Raw genomic sequence first — 23,513 nt, forward strand, 5'->3', positions numbered from 1 at the left:
CATCCTGGCGTAACCTGTAGTATAAACTCCATTGCAAAGTCATTTACTTCGGTTATAACTGTTTTTTCTTGGTACAGTCGCCGAGTTAAATCATTGATGAAGAATAGAAAGATAAAAATACGCTTCTTTCGACGTCTGTAAGTACTGTATTCAACTTCTGTCTATCTTTCGTGCCAAAAGCCTTGCATTAAAATTAAGATGTTGGATTTAAGTGAAGAGTTAAATTTCCCACTTTACTTCAATTTGCATGTTCTTATCACATGAGAAGAGGCCATAAATTGTCATTAGCCACATTATATTTAAGAGCTATTTAACCATGAAAAGCAATGAAGACTTATTCCACAAATTTGAATAACTGCCTCGGGTCAAATTTCGTTAATGTTAAAATCCATATTAATTACAGGTGTATTTTCTTTTGTTTTGCTCATTTTAAAAGCCAAGTCTCACGTTACACCTGCATTTTAGCCGATGCCGTAATTGGTCATCAACCCTCCCAGATAAACATTTACCATTTTGATGAGGACAAGACACTTACCCGGTGAGATTGATTCAGCTGAGATCGGTTAAGTGAGCTCCGGAAGAAAAGCACATGAATCGACCAATTTGAGAGCATTTTCAGGATCTCCAGTTTTATACCACTGATCATCATCTCCAGTTTTACATCATCCAGTTGTTTCATCTGAGGTAAATATTTATTATTATAGACCTAGAGTGTTTTGCGACGACGCGAGAGAATATTTTTGTTATCACGAGTATAACAAATACGTAGGCACATATGTGAATTTCATTTCTAGACGCAGAATGACTCTGTGACTCTACTTCAGCACCGTTTTAAATTTAACACTAATAATATTTTTCCCTGCTACGTAGCGCAGATCTGTTTTTTCGCCAGCAACGTAGGGAAAATATTTTATTTTTGACATCTTAAACTGCACAAAGACATAATGGAAGGTAGGAGGAAATAAATTAGCCTATATTCAGAATTTTCTGCATACTAATCTAAGATAACGAGGTTTAGCTGTGACCGAGACTTTCGATCAAATTTTAGCCATATCCCACGTAAGTCAGTTGTTTTATTTACCCAAAAGGCATTATTCAGAATTATGTTTTCTGATCTACCGCCTTTGAGTTAATCAACCTAACAACGTCCAATGAGACGAAACTGAGTCCTCTGTCATATCTGAATATTATTGCTAAGCGTCGTCCTGATATCATGCAACTCTCTTTTTCATGTAAATTTCGAGTCTTGGGATATTTTGCAGAATTTCATGAGAAGCAACGTATACTGCACGGCTGCTGTCAATGAACAAATTCTCTGCGAAGAGAATATTTTGCAGTGTTGTGATTATTTTTGTGTGTGTGCACCCTTATTTGCAGAAGCACTGAACGGGAAATTAGCTGTCTCAGTTAAAAGCAAACCTGGGTCATTTATTGCTCTCAAATAAAGTTTTTGCCGTTTTGGCTGTCACCAATAAAGCGAAAGCCGAACACAGGGCATATAGTTTGCTCAGTAGCTAAATTTATGTCCGGTAAGTTGACAGAAAGGATATTGCATTGCTTTTCGGACGTTGAGCGGCCACTATTATTTCAGTAAAATGTCGGTCCATTTGAAATATCGATAATTTTAAGTTTGGATACATAGTGAATTGGATCATTGCACAGAAAACCAGACAAACTGTGTCACCACGTAGAGTAGAGGGTAAAAACTCACCCATAACGGATTTCAGGAGCCACCCATACATCAGATATAAAATATCACAGCGAAAGACAACAGGGGAATTTTTCAGTTAACACTCAGGTATTCACTCACTTTTCTGTGAAGAAAAAGTACACATTTTTCGGTAGAATTTATGACCCATGTAAACTATTATGATACATTTGTAGTTTAAAAGCTTTGGTCACCTGTATTCAGGGCGATATCGCGTTCCTTTTGTTACATAACTAGATGTTCAGAAAGCATTCTGTGCCGCCGGGTACCTCAATCAAATTACAAACGGTGAACCAGTCTCAGTTGTGCTGGCTTAGAGTTCAAATTACTCCCTTCTACACTGGAATGTAGTAACAGTTAGTTCGCTAAAAACGAAGTGAATGAGCATAGTTTAGAAAACAACGGATCCGATAAGAACAACCTTCATTTTTCAAGGTTAGGCAAAAGTGTTTTAGCTTGAAAAGGTAAGCGAAATATCAAAGTATCAGTAACACGAGAATACAATCACAAAGTGCAAGTCTTCTCTATAACCCTTTTTCTTCTTTGTAGCGAAGGAGTGCAAAAACGCGTTTTTAAGCCAAACACGTGCTCAAGTGACATACTCATTCGATTCAGCAATCACGTTATATAACCATCACTGATGGCTTATATAGAAACCAAGAACAAAGACAGCATGTTTCAATTTTTTTTTCCTTTTCCGTCATTTTCCTCCTCACGAGGGTTTCAACCGCATACGTGAAAGTATGTACGAGCATACTGAGTTTTACACACCTGCGGGAGTCATTTGGACTGTAAACAAGAAGCTTGAGAAAGCTTTAGACTGCGCAGCTTAGTTGCTGTTGCCCGCGCAGGGGCACGGGGTAAGTCATGAAAAATGGAACATGACCATCGCTCGGTTAAGAGAGCTAGGGGTGAATTCACCTGCTGGTTTTTCATATAAGATCGCCCCCAAAGCTATTCTTCTTGCCCAGAAATTGAGGAAAAAATCGAACCCTATTTTTCCAAATCTGTGGGAAACTTGGCGGGCATACAGTTCAAGCCCAAAACCATTGTAGGTTCTCTCTTGACTTATTGAACATAATAGTTTCCTCTCACTGTCCAAAAAAAAAAAAAGGAAGACGAGACAGAATGCTGGTAAACATAACATCTGCAAGATATAGCTTCGTATTTCATTCGGCCGGGGAAAGTAGAAATGTCCATAGCCGCTATATACCACATAATCCAAAGTAAACCAGCTTGACGAAAAAAGAAATCTCGTGGTGGCCGCCTTCATAACGAAATGCCAATTTAAAAGAATGTAGACGGCCACTTAAATGTGGGTTTCTCTGTCTTCTGCCTGTACCACGTGACTTCTGAACTCTGAACTATTTTAAAGCTGATCGAAATTTGCCTACTCAAAATCATGTTTCTTTGATTGAAGGTAGACAAAACAAATTAAAAAAAAAAACATCAAAAGGAACACCAAGCTCTTGTATTTAAGGTTCAGAAATTAGGAAATTATATAGGTAGGGGATTCCAATTGGTGTACAATATTCCTTCAGAAAAGGACTAATGTTAGATTATTATTTAGCAATTACATACAGCTTAATTAAATTAGGATTACTCCATCAGTTGTGAAATAATTCATAGCGGCCTTTTTATTTTTTTGGAGTTTACTACTGCCATCGACGTTTTTTTTTTTTTTTTTTTTTGATCGGCTTTAGTTTTAATTTCTTTTTAATTAAAACTCGCATTGCATGTTAGTTGAAAGGTAATTTGCAGTGCTTTACTATTTGACCGTACAGTTGTTTTAATTAAGATTCTCTCTTAGTCCAAGCTAGTACGTTGACAATCCTTATATTCATTAGTGTTAATACCATTGGAATCACCTTGGAACTTAGAAAATATAAAAAAGCATTTTTCAAAATAATTACCAATATTATTGCTATATACTTTTAGTCCAAAAATATTATTTAACTTTCTAGGTAAATGTGTTTGCTTTCCGGATATTTCATAACATCATATTTGATCAAGCGATTCACACTTAGGCACAAAGACAATGGCAGACCTTGGTAACCAATAATATGCAAGGGATTTTTTTTCATGTCACTTTTCCTGCCTTTTTTCTCAGGTTAAGCCTACCACAAAAAAAAAAAAATCTCTCGAATTAACTCAACAATCCCGAGCAACGTGATCTTTTAATTACAGAAACTCAGAAAAACGAAGCAACAATTGAATCAATTTTTAAACTAATCAAGTTTCGTTGATTTCAAGGAATAATTTTAAATGAAGGCTGGAACTGAAAACTTCAACAGCGGAAGATAAAAGAAAGACCTGAAATTTTAAATGAAGCCGGATTTATTAATATCAATAATATATAATGTTAATTTTGATAACAATACAACATTTGAATCGAATAATAAAGTGCACGCATGGATTAAAGTTTGCATCGTGAAACTTCTTACAGACACCGACAAAAACAATATCACAATTTTTGGTTTCACAATGGAGAGAGCCTCAATCGCCTCTGGAACCAGTGAGGCCTAAACAGTATACTGAATTTGAGGTGTTTGGTTCATGTTCACGGGCTAATTCAACGAGAGGGAAGCCGCTACGCAAATACGAAACAAAAAAACGTAAGTTATATACAATTTGTTTTCAGAATTTTACGACTGTGAGTGAGAGATTTGGCACTTCTTCCACGAATGTGCTATTTCCCAACTTTGTCTCTTCTTGCTCAATTTTCAACATGAATGTGACGCATATTTCAGTAGAACCCGAGCATTAGGCACAACTTGATGCCGAAGCAAGTAATTTATAAACACAATCGGTAAGAAATTGTTGTCTTTTTAAGTGTTCTGTTTCCGTTTGAATTTGCTATCACAACTTGATCATTACTATTTTACCTTTTTTAGCTAATATTGAAGGGGAATATTTGAGAACTAGGAGCAAAATGGTACGCTGTCATTGTGATTGATAGCTGAAACTTTCCTTTAAACAAACCTTAACGGATAATTATTTTTCAAAAAACACAAAAAAGCTCTAAATTTCTTCTGGCCTTCCAGTAATTTCACTTGCCTTGTTTTAATAATCTGTCCCTTCCCATCCCTCTTCTTTGGTTTTTTTTTTTTTTTCAATCTCTCTCTCCTTCAAGGATTCTCTGTGAGAACCTTAACAATTATGCATAGAAGTAGCGTTTGTATTTTGGGGTCAAAAACCCTCGCTAAAATTATTGTTGTTGGAATCACATCATAGCATCAATCTTTGTGGGTTATCTAATTTAATACCAAAGCGAGTTTCAGAAAGTTAAGGTGATTTGTGTCCGCTAAACAGATAGTTAACTGAACGAATCTGGCACCCTGGAAATTAAAGAGCACGTCCGTTGAACATGTATAAGGGCCATTTCTTTCAAATGGAAATTAAAAAAAAAATTTGAAGTGAGGTGTAAAAATGTTTATGACAGTTTTCCAATTGGAATGCCGCCTTAAAACAACAGATTATTGCTCACAAAAGAATTCAAGAAAAGGTTTTTCATCATTAGGTGAGCAGTCGTGAATAGCATCAATATTAATAAGATGAAAGTACTTTTTTTTCAACGAAGTGATTGCCTGCGAAACCCTACGTCAATAAAAACTCCAGAAATACCACATTAACGTCACACTGAACCTTAATTCTCTCAATCGAGAAAAATTGTCTGATTGTACACCCACACATCTAGCGGGCCCTGGATTAAATCCCATGATTATCATAGTGGTAGCTAAACTTGAAGAAATTTATAATGAAAAGAGCACTTCTTCCTCTTTGCATGAAAGGCTAAGTACTGCCTAATCATGGTCAATAAGAAAAGAACGTTACTTTGTGGTCACTTATTGTTATGGTGATTGACAGCTTTGTCCAAGACCTAAATGGATTTGCTTCTCAGTTACCAAACACTTTACTTTCAGACAGAAAGAGGGGCTCACCTAAGACCAATATACTTTTCAATAGCCACCCGAGGCGACAAAGCGAATACGTAATATCAAGTCGACAATCGTGGACACAACTAAACCATTGCCTTTTTATTCCCATATTCGAGCCACGGAAGGATTGAAAAATATTTCTAGCTTCTTGCTGAATTAAGGGCAAGCTCCAATAAAAACCGTTTCTCACCACTAAATGACTAAAACGAACAAAGTAAACAACTTGGCGAAAAATAATTCTTGTTCCCGAATCTTGCATGCGCGGTTGTATAGTACAAGAAATGCCTTTAGCATATATGTATACATTGCATTATTAATGAAACAAGCAATTAAAGAAAACGTGCCTTCATAAACAGAGGAAGTGCTTGGATGAGCGCTAAGTGAGTAGATTTGTGGACGATTTTTGTTATGATAACATAGCCCCTATACAGAAATTACAATCACATGATCTGAGTGACATCACATGCGGCTGGTACGTTTTGAAAGAAACTGTTCCCATCGATCTCAGTATTACAATGTATCCGCTCTCCAAACCGTGCGCGTTTGGCTCGGAAAATTGCGCAGAACGTTGGCTGAAAATGGCATCTCAGGCAGGCTTACAGGTGATTTTAGTTAGTTGTATAACAGTTACATCTGTGATATGCGGGATTTGTGTTACTTTTCTGTCCCGTTTTTGTAATCCTGTGTTATGCTAAGCTGATTGAACGATTTCGATATCGATAAACGGCCGAATTCATAAAAGCCGATTTAGACTAATGTGAAAACTCGGCAACCAGTTTGTCGACCTAAAACTGGAATATTGCTCCGACACAATTTTTGTTCCTTATTTTTTGGCTCGTGTGATGCAAAAAAGAGTCCTCACATCTCTCATACAATGAGCCGCTAGTCATCAGATTAAGGTTTTGTTTCTAGCAACACAGCTATTTACTGAAGAATCAATTCACAAAATAAACACAATATATATTTCAGGAGTGCGGACATCAAATATTTTCAATGCGAATACTGCAATTACAGATTATTGTGGACAAAAATGACATCTGTCGAGCACTTTAATGAAACTACCTGAAAATTGAGCAAGCAAAATTAAATCACAAAAACTAGGAAAAACTGTATTGAGCAACATTATAAATTTTTAATTGTGATCAAAACTCATTACAATTTAACCGTTGAACTGAAGACGTGTTAGAAAACAGGAACAACGATAATGTTTTTACCATGGTACGCAAATCTTCGCCACAATCGTCATAACCTGGCGTACCGACAAGTTTTCAAGTGCTATTTGCCTTGATTACTTAACGGATAGCGGAAATCAATCAAAGACAAGCTCAATAAATATCAAATACCGTTATTATTCTGCTTCGGGTCCGAAATTTTCCAGTCCACTTTTAAAGCTAAATCAAAAATCATAACGCCAAGGTTTTTTGGCAGTGTTAATGGCGCCAGTTTTAATGACACCTCTAAGGTCGTTAAATTGATTACGAAGAAAAGTCACTTCATTACATGTTGCCATAGCAGTAAACAAAATAGTCAAAACATAGGAAATTTGAAGAAACTTGGACAACAGCAAAAAGGTTTCGTTTAACCTGATCGGAAATAACTGGATTCGAGGCTGCAATATACTCTATTTTGATAGTAGAAAAGACATTTGTTGTTCCAAAAATACAAGCCTTACTGAATGAGACCTATTCACTACAGAAGATAATTGGTGCCAGTTCAATTTGAAACCGTATCGAGATTAAACCTCTAAATCCTTGTGATTTTACTTAAGCCTATTGCAGAGCTGCTTTTAAATGAAAAAATAGATTTTTTCATTATTTTAATGTTTTCCTTTTTCTGGTGAAAAGAGCTACGGTTGTTTTCTCCAGAAAACTTAACTGTAGTCTCTGTTTGAATAACAGTTTGGATATCAATTATTTAATTTTGTTCTTAGAGGTTTCAATGAGAATTTTTGCTCGAATTTTTTTTTCCTTTCATTCTGATGGGTGTTTTTGCAAATGTTCCATAAACGATCGCGAGTTTAAGCACGTGTAGGATAGTTTTCTGAAGCGGTGACAAAATTTGAAGTCAGTTTGAAATTAAACTCACCAGTTTACTGCCGTTATTCTGTGTTCTCGATTGCAAACTGAACGCTGGATGTTAATAAAGCTAATATAAATCCGAAATTCTGTATCAGTTCTCAAAATTTTTCCCTCAAAGTTCCCAGAGAAGTTTTCGTGCAAACTCAGGCAGAAAACTGGCGTCAGTTATAATTTATTTAAGCGAGGCGAAACGTAAGATCATTAAACAAATTAGCACTTAACGAAATACCTTTCCTTACCCAAAAATCTTATTGCTGTAACTGACTGATAGATCGTCACTTCATGCTTTACTCCTTTAATTACTCGCATTGATATAAACTATTTAAATGTTTCACAAAGGAGTGATAAATTTGATTTGACATTAACTCCAAGGAAAATTCACTGCACTGTCACGAGAAAAAAAGGCTCCCCCAACTGCAATTCAGCACATGGTAATACAAATCTATATTCGATAAATGAACTCGCAAAACTACTTTAGTATCGACAATATTATTGGCCTTAGAATTACTAATACGATGATTTAGAGCTAAATGAAAACGATCTTTCTTTTCGAAACCTTGCCGGACCTTCCTTCCAAATATGGTTATCAATATATTTCAATCTAACGTTAATTCCTTGAAGCCAAAGTGAAGTACAAAATATCTTACACCTTTGTGGTCCCGTCATTTCCAAAGACAAAAACGTTTTCATAGTTAATGGCCATGATCGTGTTACTAATTTGAAATTTGCCGACCTGAGGAGCAAAAGAATTAAACAAAATACGCCCGACATACTTGTTCAAAAAAGTCCATTATTTCATTGTTATCTGGCCATACTAAGCATATGAACTTTGTGCCAACACCTGGGTCAGCTTATATTTTTCTCATACATTAAATCGGGTTCAAAATTAAAGTGCTTCACATCATTTCCTGTAGCCGAGTGTCTGAAAAAAAAATAAACCAGAAACAACTTCCAGAGTTTGTAGCGCGTGAGCAAGTTCGGTTCCTTGCTTCAGTGTTATTTTATGATCGTCATCTTTCGATAAAACACTGAAACCTCCGAGGTAAGGATTTGTTTCCACCTTTTAAAAACGTTTTGATGAATAGAGTTTATCAATCCTAGTTTTGCTGCGACAAGGTGAACTTTCCATATAAAGGGCTTTACATAAAGATCAGAGCTCTACATATTTTGTAACAGGCTAGATGTTTTAAGGACTTTAAGCGCCATTTTTTGTCCAAGAAAATGAAAGCGTTCTGCAATCGGTATATCAAGTTTTCAGTTAACCGTCGTTAGAAAAACACTGTTGCGTGTAAAAACTTCAATCTCAAAAAAATATCATGATTTAATAGAAAATTTAAACAACAATACGGTTTTACTTTTATTTTCCTGGGGATAGATGAAAACTGAAGTTTGGTACTCATGACTAAATGCCAAGTTTCGCTTGGGATACAAAACATTGAAGAAAAAACAAGGGATGAAGAAATGGTCGAGAAATTTCAATGTAAATAGTGATAATACTGAGAAATAGATAATTTGAATAATTAAAATATTCAGTGCAAATTGGAATTTCCAAAAATAAGCTCAATGCAAGATGTTAATGAGATCACAGACCGTTGAAGACAAGAACAAGAACAGACAACAGATGCGTCAGACCAAGTGGAACACAATCAATTTAAAACAATATTCTTTCGAGATGGCTTATACACGTATTCTTACAGTCTTTGTCTGAAGACGAAGGGTTCTATTATGTGGCAGATAGTTTTCGCTACAGAAAATGGTGTTATTGACCCCCGAAGGGCATTTAATAAAACTATGTCTTTGTGCAGTAAGATGATATCAGCTTGAAGTGAATGCGCCAGCTGAAACGGAAAGCCCATACCCAGCGTGTTGCCCTTTCAAGCGAACAATTTTAAGGCATAAATTGACTCTTCGTTAAACACAAGTCATTTTGGTGAACGAAAGATAAGTCTTGGAAAACAAGGAGAAAATACCTTCTACTGTACCCCGTATGTTCCTTCCAGAACGGTCTGCAGATGAGGTTTGTGAGAAAACTAATAACTGCCCGTGTTGACGTAAAAATATGCAATCGAAATTTCGTTTACGCTTTTGCCTTTCTCTGTGCATGATAATTATACAAAACAGTTCTACATTTTCCCAAAATACTGCATAATTTAGGGCATCAACTTCATATGCCGAGCCTAGAGTTGAAACTTTGAGGCTTTTCACAGTTCGGGAAGACGGTTTTGTTCTATACACATATTGAGCCAGGACCAGCTGTTTTTGTGCAACACTGCAAGCGGCGATTTCTTACTGCTCTGTGAAACTAAATTCAAGAGTTTTACATACTCAGTTGAACCCCTGGTGCATCTTCAACGACTAAATCATCCAGATTACGATTTTTCAAAAGTAACTTGATCATAATCCTAGCATTTCCCCCCATTTCAAAGTTTCTTGACGTGGGATTTTGGTGAACTTTAAAAATCGGCTTAGAACGAATCAAGACGTAAAGGAAATCAACTCGTGTGTAATTTTGGCTTTGCAAATGTACGAACCAGCTCGAACTAGGCCAGAAACGGTTATGTTGAGGCTATGATGTACTCATTAATCCCTGAATGACGTATCCAAGCAACATGACCATGTCTATTTCCAAAGCTCATGTGCCAATATTCACCAATATTTGAATTTAAAAAAGCGTATAAAAGGATCTATCTTCTGCGCAGCAGGACCTCTACTTTAAAGGATGACTACGTATGTGCAAAAGTCCTGTCTCTTCATAATATAATTTGTGATGATTACATAAGGCTCTTTTTCATGTTTGAGTTTCTTTGATGCTACTCGTTGTTTGTTTCAAATTTAATCTTTTTCACGTCTGCTGAATGCATTTATCTTTTTAGAACGATTATCGAGCAATTCCCCTGAGAGCTTAACAGACAAAGCTAGCCAAAGAGGAGCAATCATGGCAAAACCAACAGACGTCGACGTGAAATGAATTAATTACAGTAGCTGTAGCTATTCAGAGACCTATCAACCAGAGTCTCCCAGGACTTTCCCTGTCGGGAAGTCGCATTTGCTACTGCCCTTGACATAACTGACAATTACAAAAGACCAAAGCAATGCTATCGAACAATGAGTGGTGTAAATTAAGGTATCGCTGCAATGTTTTGCTTCAGATTTTTGAGCTGCAACTCAAGAGAAGACAGAGAATAGCTAATTACCTGAGGGCAGTTAGAAGCGATGAAAACAGGCGCGTTCCTCCTTTGGTTTCTTTCGTTACTGGAAGTATGCATAGCTGTAGAATCATGGGCTCCCTAGACAGAAAAGGAATGTGTAGGGGAGGGGTTGGGAAGGTGTCACATCGGCATCTTACCGCGGATACATTCTACGTATTAAGATAAAACCTGTGAGGATACGCATAGTTTTCTGCCTAAAATACGGCGAGAAATTTCCCAGTGGGGTGTTATTTAATTAGAGTGTAATAAGTTAAACCTTGTATTGGCCCACTAGGAAGGTTTTTCTGAACATTAAATTGAAAATCGTGTTCTCCATTTCCTCTTAGCGTGATTCCATTTCTTCACACGGTTTACAACATTGACATCAAGAAGAAGTCATGGCAGACTTCAACTCCACGTCATCAACTCCTGCCAAGTCTTCCACCTTGACAGTCAGCAATATCTTCCTCATCGCTTACCTCTCGTTGCTAGTTGTCACAGCTCTGGGCGGTAACGGTTTATTGGTGACTGTAATCATCAAAAGACAACTCCTGCAAAAAGTTCACTATTATTTCATATTGAGTCTTGCAACTTCGGATTTCTTAAACGCTCTGTTGAAGATACCCACTACCATCCTTGGACGTTTTGATCGCAATTGGTACCCGAGTTATACAATCTGTTATTTCACCACCCCTCTAGGGGTGCTTTTTGGCGCGGCGTCCGTGTTCAGCTTGTCAGCCGTTGCCATCAACAGATACCTCGTCATTTCGTCGCCACTGAACTATACGGACCGAATGCCGTCGTACCTGGCTAAAACCCTATTAGCTGTGATTTGGTTCGGCAGTCTTTGTTTGGCGATCCCGCCAGTGATGTGGAGAGAAAAGGAGGCCATTTGCCGCAGCGGAAAGATCTCCGAAGAACATTACACGTCCGAAGTGCTGTACTTCTTCCTAGCGTTATGGCTCTTCGTGATCGTGATACCTTGTATCGTAATGAGCGTGTCGTACGTGAAAATTTACCTGATCGCGCGATATCACGCCTTACAAATAGACTCCCAAAACCAAGCCAGTACACTGTACCAGCAGACCAGGAAGAGGAGAAAGGACTTAAAAGCCGCTGCGGTCCTGGCTGTGATTGGTGGAATTTTCATTCTATGCTGGCTTCCTTTCTTCATCGTGCAGACTGTTCACAAGTTCGGCAAAGGGCAAATAAGTCCGATCTATTTTAACATTTTTCTTTGCGTAATGTACACTAACTCAGCGTTGGACCCCACGCTTTTATTCCTGTTTAACGCCGAAATAAGAAAAGCTTTGGTAAGGATGCTCTGCCGAGTATTCTTCAAACCGAAACCGCAGATTCCACAATCAGAGCTGTCTTCATTTCTCAACCAGGGAGCGTAACGAAAAAAACACAAAGTAAACTTTGTACAATATATCAAAAAAAGTCGCTAGACATAGTTCATCTCGCGGTAACGATCGTAAGCCTTTCATTAAAAAAGAACAGACGATAGATCGCCTTATACAACTATCATTTATTCAATCCATTTAGGTCGTGTTCCGAATACCAACAAACAAAGATTTAAAATAGATTTTATAAGTTGAATGATGATATGGGATTACATGACCTCCGTATGTGACGCGCTTGGGATCCGCCCTTCTAGGACCGTCATTCCCGTCCGTTAAGGGTTGGGTCAGAGTCCTATCCGTGTATACTTGCGTAGTCTGTAATCGGCAAATAAATGATCACAATAACTGATCACTTGTACTGTGACTTAAATTGTTTTTAATTTGTCTCGACTTGAAAAGAAATGTTCAAAAATGTTCAAAATTTGTTGTTTCTAGTGGACAATACGCTTAGCTACACCTAGCTAGCTCACAGGCATGTCACTTAAAAGAAATATTTCAGATAAACATAATAGGCTTAAAAATCCCAACCGGCGTGAGGCAGACCAACCAGTTGGCTATTTACAAACATGACCGAGGAGTTGAAGTAGTGTCTACCGAGAAACAACTCCAGCTTAGTGGTCAGAGTGGGACTTAAACCTGCGACCTCCGGATTTCAAGTCCGGCGCCCTGACCACTCGACCACGCTGCCTCCCCACAAGGACCAAGGAAGAGACGACGCTCGAAACCTCAGCTACCCAAAATCGCTCAGTATGGCCACGGCGGTAATATTTTAAGCTGATAACAAACAGCTAAGGCTCTCACTTACCCGTCGACGTAGCCCAACAGTTTCTTAAAAAGCTAAAGACTTCGTTCGTTCGTTGAAGACGAGGTAGTTTACGCGAGTATTTTATTTTTGTGAAGACAGAATTTCGAAGATAAAGACGTCATTTACAGTTGAGAGGGTATTTGAAACGTTAAAATGATGTTCCTAGACCCACGCGCAAGTGTTGTCATGACTCTTGGGAGATAGGAGGTGAAATAAAGTACGACAAGGAGGGATTGAACAATATGGGCGCTTTAGTTCCCTTTGTGGTTAGAAAGAGCAAAGTTATATGGAAACGGCAAAACGGGTTATTTTACACTTACTAGATTATAATATGCCTGTATTAGGTTAAAAAATCGACTTGCTTTTTGTACCAAAACAAAACTGGCGAAAATCTAACTGGAGAAGCTTTGTACAAAGATGCTTGACTTTGAGTGGAATGCCATCGTGGCCATCTACTTTCCTGAAATTGAAAACAAAATAACCTCTATCGGTAAAAGGCGGTTTATCGGGTTTTTTTGGACTTTGCGTTCCAAAAAGGATTAACTGAATGGTTTTTCATTTGCTTTCGTTCCAGTACATGCTCAGCTATCTCAGTATTTACAGATCACAGAGATTATATCGCGTTGAGAAAGCGCGCTCAAGATTAAATATTAGACGCGAGTTTGAGAGGCGTATATACACGCGTGGACGCTCTTGGAAGAAGCGCGCCAAAGGGACATCACTCGCGCGTTATACAACATGTACCACCTACATAGCTCGTGTTCCTTTTAGACGCAAATGTTAGAGAAGTCTCGGCTAAGGAGTTGTTTTCGAGGGACTGACTGACCGACCTTTTAAGGAGTATATCCTTTGCAACAAGTGCTGGAAAAAAGTAATTTTCCAGTCTCCGAACGACCCTTAACCTCCATTTTGAAGCATATTTGTTTCAAATCACCAAGAACAGGCATAGTTTGGAACCAGTGCTAAAATGTTTACAATTACCTGTACTTACCTAGTTAAAACAGAATCCCCATTTCTTGTCTTTTGTGTAATTGTAGGTTGTTGAACACCATTTCTTTGTGTGTCCGTCAGTAGTGCAGGAATGATATTCCTTACCATTGTACCAGAAGGGAAGTGCGCAGCATTGACCGGCGGAATTTCCGCCATAGGTGTCTACACCACTCTCACAAGTCTCTGTGGAAAAAGTGCTGGATTATAAAAGAGTTCGAAAACAACACCAATATTAATTCTCCCAAACTGCCCTCAATTCCCTTCAAATGAATAACCTGAAATGTTATTTATCTCTCGAGGGAGATAGGCTCGACTGCCACCGATTTCAGGCTAAAGGATGCCGCACATTAGCCGATTTTTTGTCGTAGAACTGCAGATTTTTTGTCGGGGTCAATCGGGTTAAAATTTGTCGGGCCACCAACTTGCCGCACACTAGCCGATTTTTTGTCGCGACTAGCCGCGTTGAGGTTTGGGGCCGAGTCATCCAAAATCAAGATGGCGTCTATTCCACTAACGAGACTCTCATGGCATTTCCTAATTAGCTGAGGCGCTCGCGGGCCCCGACAAATTGTCTTGGTCCACCGCACACTAGCCGACAAGACCCGACAAGACGTTTTGAGATCTAGCACTGTCAGATATCGCCCAAAGAGCCCCGATCTTGTCGCAGACTTGTCTGAATTCACCGCACATTAGCCGACAAGTGAAGATTTTTTGTCGGCCGACAAAAAATCGGCTAGTGTGCGGCGATCTTAAGCAGCGAATAAGCGAGAAGAGAAAAGTAGCCGCGCGAAACCTGGCGTCGTGCATACTTCGAATCGATTGGAGAAATTTGATGTTGATCGCTCTGATAATTAAAAACTAACTGATGTAAAATGTTCTGTGGTTTGTTGAAGTTGAAACAGTGACCAATGATCACCTTTGAAACTGCCGTTAACTATATTCATAGCAGGAGTCCAGTGGGGCAGTGGAGAACCTCGTGCAGCAAGAACCTCGTGCAGCAATACTTGGTTGCCATGGTAATTGTAACTGACAGCAGCGTACAAAAAACATACGTTGATGTTAACGAATGGATTCCATTTTGCCATTCGGCTTTGAATTTGTAATTGGGACGTATCACTTACCGATCCAGCACTTGTCAGCAATGATAAAACTCCGGTAATCATACACTGTACATTTGGCAACATTGTTCTTGAAATCAGATTCAGCCACTTGGTTGCCGGGATTGAGTTGAACTCGAAGGTAGAAGGAGCCGCCGGAAATCCCGGTACAGTCCACCCACTGACAGTCAATCTTAGAACTGTAGATATCGAAACATCCGGGAGATAGGCCTTGGTCACCACCCCTGGTACAATTCCACCTCTTTTCGAATCCCGGATCACACTCCGTGTCCTCTAAACAGAAACTGGCTTTGTGTCCTTGAGCGCGTCTCATATAGTTACCCTTACCTGAAACAATAAATGCTACTGTTCGTCAAGTCTGTCAACTCAAACGAGAACACGAGCCAAAGAGAAAGCTCAAATTCTCGCTCCTGCTTAGCCTGTTCCAGGCTCTCTGTAAATGGGGAAGCACTCTCCATTTCTCGCCCAGACCCCGCTAATCTCCCGTACGCTAATTCGATCGTCCCTACTGACAGAGAGCCTGGAACAGGCTAGCTCGCGCTTGGCCGGTCCACCAAACTCGAGCCAAACCTCGTTACCATGGCCTGTCTTCTTCTCGGTCTTGGGAATCCAAGAAGAAAGACCCTGAGAACTGAACGAGGTTTAGTTGCAGGAGTGTAATCCCTTTCCATACTTCCGCAAAATGAACAAAATAATTTCAACACGCCGCCCTTAGCAAAAAAACATCGTACGTAGGTCCTATCGACCATTTTGTTTTTATCTCGTAGCTATTAAATCTCTGACCCAAACAAGATGATTTGCTTCTTTTTTTAACTGATCTTCTTTGAGAGCGAAAATACTTAACAGTCTAAGTTTATTTTCTTGGCTACTACTATTGTCCGGTGACAGTGGGCAAAAACTGCTTTCACCTGACCGAGAAAGTGGGCGTTGTTGCTGTAACTACGCAAAAAAACTACACTGCAGTAGTAGAATCAAGTATTAGTCTGCGAGAAATTTGCAGCATACGTACGTAGCCATGGAGTTTCATTATCCTTGACTCTATTAATCAGTAATTTCTCCCCTTTTATTTCGTACGATATGTACAGATACAAGTAAGGAGAATATGTCTGTATACTTACGAAGTAGATCATAACTGGCAAATGTTTCCATGGAGTGGTAATGTCTGTGGCACTGATGATATTGCCAGCCTGATCTGGGCGAGTTCGGTCGGAAGTGATCCCAACCTCGGTTTTCGATCTTGGTTGTAAACCTCAATAATTTTCGTAAACTGTATCGGCGAGCATAGTAGTTATTTTCATTCCTGCATGAGAAAAATGACAGCAATACCAATACAACGGGCTGATCGTGAATAGATTAAAAGACAACCAATTGATTATCTTAAGTAGAATGAACAGACTCATATGAGATACTCGTGCAGTGCATGAATATTTGAGTAAAAGATTTACTACTAATGACCTTGCAATATATATATGATACGTATAGTGTGTTATTGGTCATCACGTGATTGCGGCTTTCTGTGCAAAAATAGCAGCGAATCATAGACATTATATCGTTCGCTGTAGTGCTTCGTTGTCAGTTTGGGATGTTTGGGCTTGAATCTAAGGCGGTTTTTTCGCGGGAAATGTTGGGAACTTACACGGCGACGTAAGATGATTTACACGGGATATTGATTTATCGATAGCAACACCTTAGATCTCGCCTGCGGATATTGATATCCAATCGTAACACGTTTTGGTTGCCTTTTGTGCGAGTTTGGTTTTAGGCAAGGTTCTTCTCGCTAAATACCGATAACAGAAGCTGCGAGTCCATTCTCAACAACAGAGCCCACCTCAAATTTTTATATATAATCAAGGATTACTTCCCGTACTCGTTTTGCACAAAATCTTTTATCCTTTTTATCTTTTATCCAAATATTATTTACTACAGTTCAGTTAAGATAAAGTAAGAAGAGGCTTAGATACCTAGAGACGTCATCCTCGCTTATTGAGAGGCAGTTTTCCTCCAATGCACATTGCAGGGAACGCAAACGAAGGAACTTCAATTCCATTTCCCTCTGTAGTTTATCAGTGTCAATTACGAGATCTGGTAATTCTGATAACGAAAACAAAATTTGAAATCAATTCAAAATTCCGTGTTATGTAGCTCAGCTCTCAACCTCTGGATGTTACCTAATGCCCTCTCCCTCCCCTCCCCCTCCCCCTCCCCCTCTCCCTCCCCTCCCCCTCCCCCTCCCCTCCCCCTCCCCCTCCCCCTCCTATCCCATGTCCTAAACCTTGTATAAGCCTTGGATTGTTTTTGCGAAAATCGAAGATGAATGTGTACTTCTTTTATCTTAACAAATTTCGACCGAAGCTTAAGCGCTGCTACAAAGTTTTCAATGTTTTGAATTTAATCTCCCTTAAATGAACTCGTTTCAGCCGCGAACAACCAGAAAGCTTTGTTTGTCAAAATTCAAGGTCATACCTAGATCTAAATCCAGTCCTTATCCAAACCTCTTTCGGTCAAATGAGACTTCTACCGTTGCCAACATTAAGCTCGCCTTAATTAATCTTATGACTCAGGGCAAGTCAAACTGTGTCATATTGGATATACAGTCGACGTTTCTGCGCTTGTAATGAAAGTCAGTGTGAAAATCCAAGTGAAATTGTAAATGAACCTGGAGCAACGTGCTCACGTCGCTCTCTGAATCTTTTGCATAAATTTAAGTCAGTTATGAATTGAATTGCGAAAGCAATACGCCAGCGAATGCACCGATACAGTGGGAAGTTTAGTATAAAAATGCTGTTATTAATAGGAAAATCGTAAATGGAAAGACTATGTATTTTAAGTCAGCTTTCATTGCTTTCTCAGCTTTATAAGTGAGACGAAATCTTGAGCGATCGAGTCTCATCTCGCAGTCCCTTATGGAATCGTTACTGGGGACGATATGACCTCTCATCTTTGGTTTTGTCCCCAGTAACGGTCCCACAAGCCACTGCATGCATGACTAGACTCGCCCCAGATTTCTTCTAGTTTTTTAAGCGGCGATCTCAGTGGAAATCAAAACAACAAAACTTGGAAAACGTCAGTCCGCACAATGGTGCAGAATGTAACCCTTTAGTGTAAATACCATTATCATAGATGTAGAAGCCCTATAATTACAGCTACATAAGGATACTAAGGGCTCCCCGTTTAGGAAAAACGAATTCTTCTTTCCATCCCCTCCCCTACTCATCTATAACTTAACCCTATCGACGGGTAGGCTAACTGTTGAGAAGGGCTAGAGTATGTGTATAACTGATCTTGGCTAAGATCATCGTCCTAAACTCCGTTTTCAATCTCCTCCAATCATGTCTCTTGTTCGTTTTTTGGCTAATTTATATTTTCGAGCAGTTTCTTTAGAATCAAAGAAAATTCGCGAAAAAAAAATACCTCGAGGTAGGACTGCCATTCCTCTTTAAAATCTACCCTAATAAAATACATCTGAAAAGGGAAAAGCCTCACAGAACCTAAACAAATAACTGCTATTTTTATTATGATAAAAATAGCCTTATCAGTAGTTTATAATTCATTACGTTGATTATTCGACCTTACCGTCCGTGCAAATGACTCCTGCTAATTTATTGCTTTTACTACACGTTGCGTTTTCCAATGGATCCTGTTGACAGTTGTAAATGGAGATCTCGTCCACTCGACAAATCACGCCAGACATGATGACTCTGAGATTTGTGGCACCGAAATAGTTCTGCGTAACAGCATGGCTCCCATATCCGAGATTCAACTGTCGACATACCACCATCGCTTCTTCTATTCGCCAGTTATCAGCGCAAATAGTCCCCCATCTGCCACCGTGAAAAACTTCAACACGGCCCTCGTAAGAGTTCAGACCACCCCTAAGCCGAATCTGGGAGACAACAAAGAAAGCTTGTAAATTAGGCCTTATTGGTTAATTCTTTGGTTGGGAGCCTTGACTTCTTTCCCAACAGTGTGCGGCATGTGGAAGTGAGGGTAGACTACGAGTAGTCCCTCTTTTACCTAGTCCGTCGTGCGTGACGCGAAAGAAAACCGCGAGAAAAAAATGACCGCGCGAAATCCTGGCGGCGACGAGTGCGCGAAAGGAGGCCCTCCTCCTTTCACACGCTCCTCGCCTCCAGGATTTCGCGCGGCCATTTTTGTCTCGCGGTTTTCTTTCAGTCACGCACGACGAACTAAGCGAAAGAAGGACTACTCGTAGTCTAAAGTGAGGGTGATTGCGGGTGTATATCCCCTTTTAAGACAAAATCCTCTTTTCCCGCAATCATCTTTTTGCGCGCGAAATTGGTAGTTAAGCCTTTACGATAACTCCTCCTACATAAGTAACAGGCGAAAAGAGAAACTTCAAAAATGTAGTACGGCAGATTATGCTCATACATGCGTTTGATCTTATGTCATTTTCTTGGCGAGGGCGGGCATGGGGAGGAACATGGTAGCCGTCGTCACGTGACATCGAATTTTTTTTACAATAATTCCGTATTGTTGAAAACGTTGCGAGATCTATACGTGCAGTGGTTATTACCGGATGGCCTTGGAGCTTTGGTGCATGACATTTGACGCCAACGTCCTCGTAATGATTACACTCTGATCTGCGCCATCCCCGGTGTTTACACTGACTGATGTTCCTCTCAACTCCTTGACAGCGGACGTCATGTAGTATGATCTGAATAGTGGATAAAAGGTTAGACCACTTAAATGTTCGAGCGGCAAACATAATTTTAGTTGCCATTTGGTTGAAATTTTAATTCTTCTGCCCTTCCTCTGGCACAATACCGTAGAACTGAAAAGTAAAGCTTTTTCCGACAGTTTTGATTGGATGTTTTTCTCTCAAGCTGTTTCCATCTTATTTATTGTATAGTTCAGTTAATAAGATATATGAAACTTTTGTTCCACGCTCAGGGATTCAAACAGCATAATGAATACTATACTTTACTAAACGACTTTTTTTTATAATAAAGGCAAGGCAGTACCACTAACTCTTTTCCAACCTTGATGTTAATTTTTTTTCAGCCTATTCCAGACCAAATACAGTGTAAAATTCAAACACTTTCTTTTGTGGTAAAAATAAAACACTTTTCCACTGGAGATCGTTTTACCTGTCCAATTCCTCTTCCGAAGAACGCATTCTTTGCTGCTATTGCCGCTGACCCATAACCTAAGGACCTGCAGACCACGTTAGCTTCTCTCAAGGTCCAGTGGTCGTCACATATCGTTCCCCAGCTGTCACGGAGCCTTACTTCTACTCTTCCTTCGGACACCAAGGTCCCGCTACGAAGTCGCACCTCTGGAGTCTAAAATATAAAAGTTAAGTTAAGTTGAAATAAACAACAACTTCGAACTGGTCATGGTCTCTGAAACTGTACCACACAAAGTGGCGTCACAAGTCACGTGACAAACGCGGATGCAAGATCATGAAATATTTCGGGAGGATCTAGACAATCGTATCGTGTGGGGAAACAAAATTGAATTTTAAACACCAGATTGATTTCTTTTACTTTTCATTTCCAAGATGCACAACTTCCATATCAAAAACAGTTCTTCTCATATATTTATTTCGATGCAAACGAAAATCGTTTAAATATAAAAGGTATAAACGAGCTTCATATTAAAATAGAGGCAAAGAAACTTGGAATTGACGTCCAGCTTCAGAAGACTTACGTTTGTAATACTTTTGCGCGCGCATTTGATCTTCAGTGCTCCTCCTCCTTCACACTGGTGACGAACCCATCCCGCATGGTCACATGACACGATCGATGACTCCCATCCTTTACACGTCACATGGTCCAGCCAATAGACGGGCTCCACATCCTGAATAGTCTCTTTGTAAGACTCTAGTTCCGTGGAATTCGGGAATCCAAGCTCACCACACAACAAGTAGGAGTTCACATGTTTCCAGTTTGAAGGACAAATGTAACCCCACTTTCCCTCATGTTCCACTTGAACGATGCCTTCAGATATGTAGTCATCGACAACCGGGCCTTGTAACTTTAATTTCACGCTTAGAACCTAAGTTGAACCAGAATTTATCAAGCAATATATGCAGCGGTTTATGTAGCGTTAACTGTTGTTGCGGTTTATGCAAATGAGATCTAAAACTGGTTGACTTTTTACAATTCCATTCACAAGAGAATGGAAATAGGGCGTGGCAGAGAAAGAAGGAAGAGGGTTCAAGCAGAAATAAACATCTCTATCTCCCCATCCCATTCCCCTTTTATTCGTGTTTTGCAAATTATCTCCGTTTTCACTTCTCGTCTAATTCTTACTGCACAGTGATTAAGAAATTTTTCCAATATGTCTGCATCGGGCCTAAGGCTGAAAAGGTTAAAAAACTGATAGTTCTTTGTCCACAAGGCTTTAGGCTGGCCAAAATAGCCTAAAACCTTTGAAAGCCATTTCTTCCTTTTCCTTCGACTCACCTCACCGCTGGCTGGTGATGGCTCCGGTCCAAACAGCACATCACTTCGATGAAGCTTACATATAACACCAGCTTGATTGGTTGAGCGACAGTTGTGTCGTCCCCAGTCTCTATGAGAACATCGTTCAATGTCGTATTCTCGTCCACCGCAATTGACGTCATCTAACCAAAAGTGTCCATCACCACGACCAAAGGCAGTGTGTCTTTAAACATGATAAATGCGACGTTATTTTAATAAAAACACTCAAATAAACATTTAGAAATTCTGTAGACTGAATTGAAATACATCTGGCTTCTGTGGAACAAAATGTCATTTATTGAAGAATTATGACGTAGCTGTTCATGAGTGAATGGTTCATGGTGAATGCTGCCGATCGATCGCGCTCGTGGATATGAAATTCTGCATGCAGCCCTCGTTAATGTAATGTTAATTCTAATATAATCACTAATTCTATTCAAGGCATCCCATTTTCAAATTTTCTCATATCTTGTTATTTAAGAGCAAATTAGCGTGATTCCGTAAGCAATATCTCAGTTATCACTATCAGTGGTTTCAGACTTCATTAATCCTTTTTTCCTTGGAGGTGATTTCATAAAAGTTAGATGGTCGAATAACATTTGATTAATTTTCTTTCCCTAGCGTGAGATTCCTTGCGTGAACGTCACACACTGGAAAATAATAAAGGTTACCTAGCAAGCCGATGATGATCTCTAATAACCTAAAGACACCCACTTACCCTTTGGTAAAGCGCAACGCGTCTGGAAATCCAAGCATACGACAAACCACATCAGCGGCTTTCATATTCCATCCATGATCACAAACCGCTTTCCATTCCTCGTCGTATTTCACCTCGACTCTGCCTTCATATGAGTGCTTTCCTCCCACTAGTCGCACCTCAGAGCCACTTACAAGTCTTGCGCTCAACAGGAATGCAGCAAGCAGAAAACACGACATCTTGAGTCGATTTCTGTCGTGTTGAAATGCCAGAATTCCACTCCCTTAGCACCTTGTCGTTCGTGTCGTCTGGAGACCTTCTAAGCGGCAGTTTGAAGGTACAATAAGATTGTTTTTTAACCCGCGTCTTGAATGCGCGCGATGATTATAATAGTGTGAGAACAGAGGTCTTCTGTTTGGTGGAATCAATGTAGTCCATTGATATCTATCTTAACCTGAAGTATCATTTCCATCGTTTCCCACAGGTCAAAGTTATCTTATCTACATATTAAACTATGAAAGAGAGATTCCAGACAAAACAAATGCCCTCTGTAGAGCTTTGCGTACAAATCTTTGCTGCTGTAAAAGCTAACGAGGTGTTAAGGCGGTGTACTAAAGTGGTGGAATGTTATTAAGGGCGAGAAATGCTAATGTGACAAGATGGCGTTATTTTTGATGTGGTAAAAATAATCATGTCCTATGATGATTTGGTCATAAAGGAATCTTTTATCACGTCGACTGATTGTCACGCAATAGCCTACAGACAGGTTGAGCGCGAAGCACGAACACAGGTGCGGAGAGCGACAGCGAGGCTACAATAGACTACAAGTAGTCCCTCTTTCGATTAGTCCGTCGCGCGTAACGCGAAAGAAAACTGCGAGAAAAAAATGACCACCAAAAAATGGCCGCGCGAAAGCCTTGGGGCGAGGAGCTTCCCTTTCGCGTGCTCCTCGCCCCCAGTATTTCGCGCGGCCATTTTTTTTTTTCGCGGTTTTCTTTCGCGTCACACACGACGGACTAAGCGCAAGAGGGACTACTCGTAGTCTACAGCGAGGCGCGCTACTATGCTTTTCATTGCTTCTTTTTCGCGCACGATCGCGCTCGTGTATCGTCTACTTTCCAACTAAATCACCTGCTCTA

At 39.7% G+C, this 23,513-nt stretch overlaps 2 protein-coding genes across 3 annotated transcripts; one reads left to right on the plus strand and one right to left on the minus strand.

The window, feature by feature from the left end:
* Positions 1 to 543: 543 nt before the first annotated feature.
* LOC110061211 (dopamine receptor D1-like) lies at positions 544 to 12,355 on the plus strand. 2 transcript variants are annotated; one of them, XM_089290297.1, is made up of 2 exons: positions 544 to 684; positions 11,260 to 12,355. In XM_089290297.1, exon 2 carries the CDS (start codon positions 11,311 to 11,313, stop codon positions 12,310 to 12,312), a length of 1,002 nt encoding a protein of 333 aa, XP_089146423.1. In that variant the 5' UTR covers positions 544 to 684; positions 11,260 to 11,310; the 3' UTR covers positions 12,313 to 12,355. The 2 variants fall into 2 exon arrangements, with proteins under 2 accessions (XP_089146423.1, XP_020623699.1); XM_020768040.2 differs by lacking the exon at positions 544 to 684 and adding an exon at positions 5,428 to 6,248.
* A 68-nt stretch (positions 12,356 to 12,423) lies between these two features.
* Positions 12,424 to 23,019, minus strand: LOC110061351 (lysyl oxidase homolog 3A-like). The gene is made up of 11 exons (XM_089290234.1): positions 22,396 to 23,019; positions 21,660 to 21,861; positions 20,902 to 21,249; positions 20,340 to 20,534; positions 19,766 to 19,906; positions 18,805 to 19,114; positions 17,193 to 17,322; positions 16,350 to 16,531; positions 15,235 to 15,558; positions 14,115 to 14,296; positions 12,424 to 13,583 (listed from the first exon to the last, which is right to left on the minus strand). Exons 1-10 carry the CDS (start codon positions 22,611 to 22,613, stop codon positions 14,115 to 14,117), a joined length of 2,232 nt encoding a protein of 743 aa, XP_089146360.1. The 5' UTR covers positions 22,614 to 23,019; the 3' UTR covers positions 12,424 to 13,583.
* Between the last annotated feature and the right edge of the window lie 494 nt (positions 23,020 to 23,513).

Source organism: Orbicella faveolata, unplaced genomic scaffold (genome assembly GCF_042242905.1).
Source record: "Orbicella faveolata isolate gen_17 unplaced genomic scaffold, um_ofav_v1 contig_1, whole genome shotgun sequence".
NCBI lineage: Eukaryota > Metazoa > Cnidaria > Anthozoa > Scleractinia > Merulinidae > Orbicella > Orbicella faveolata.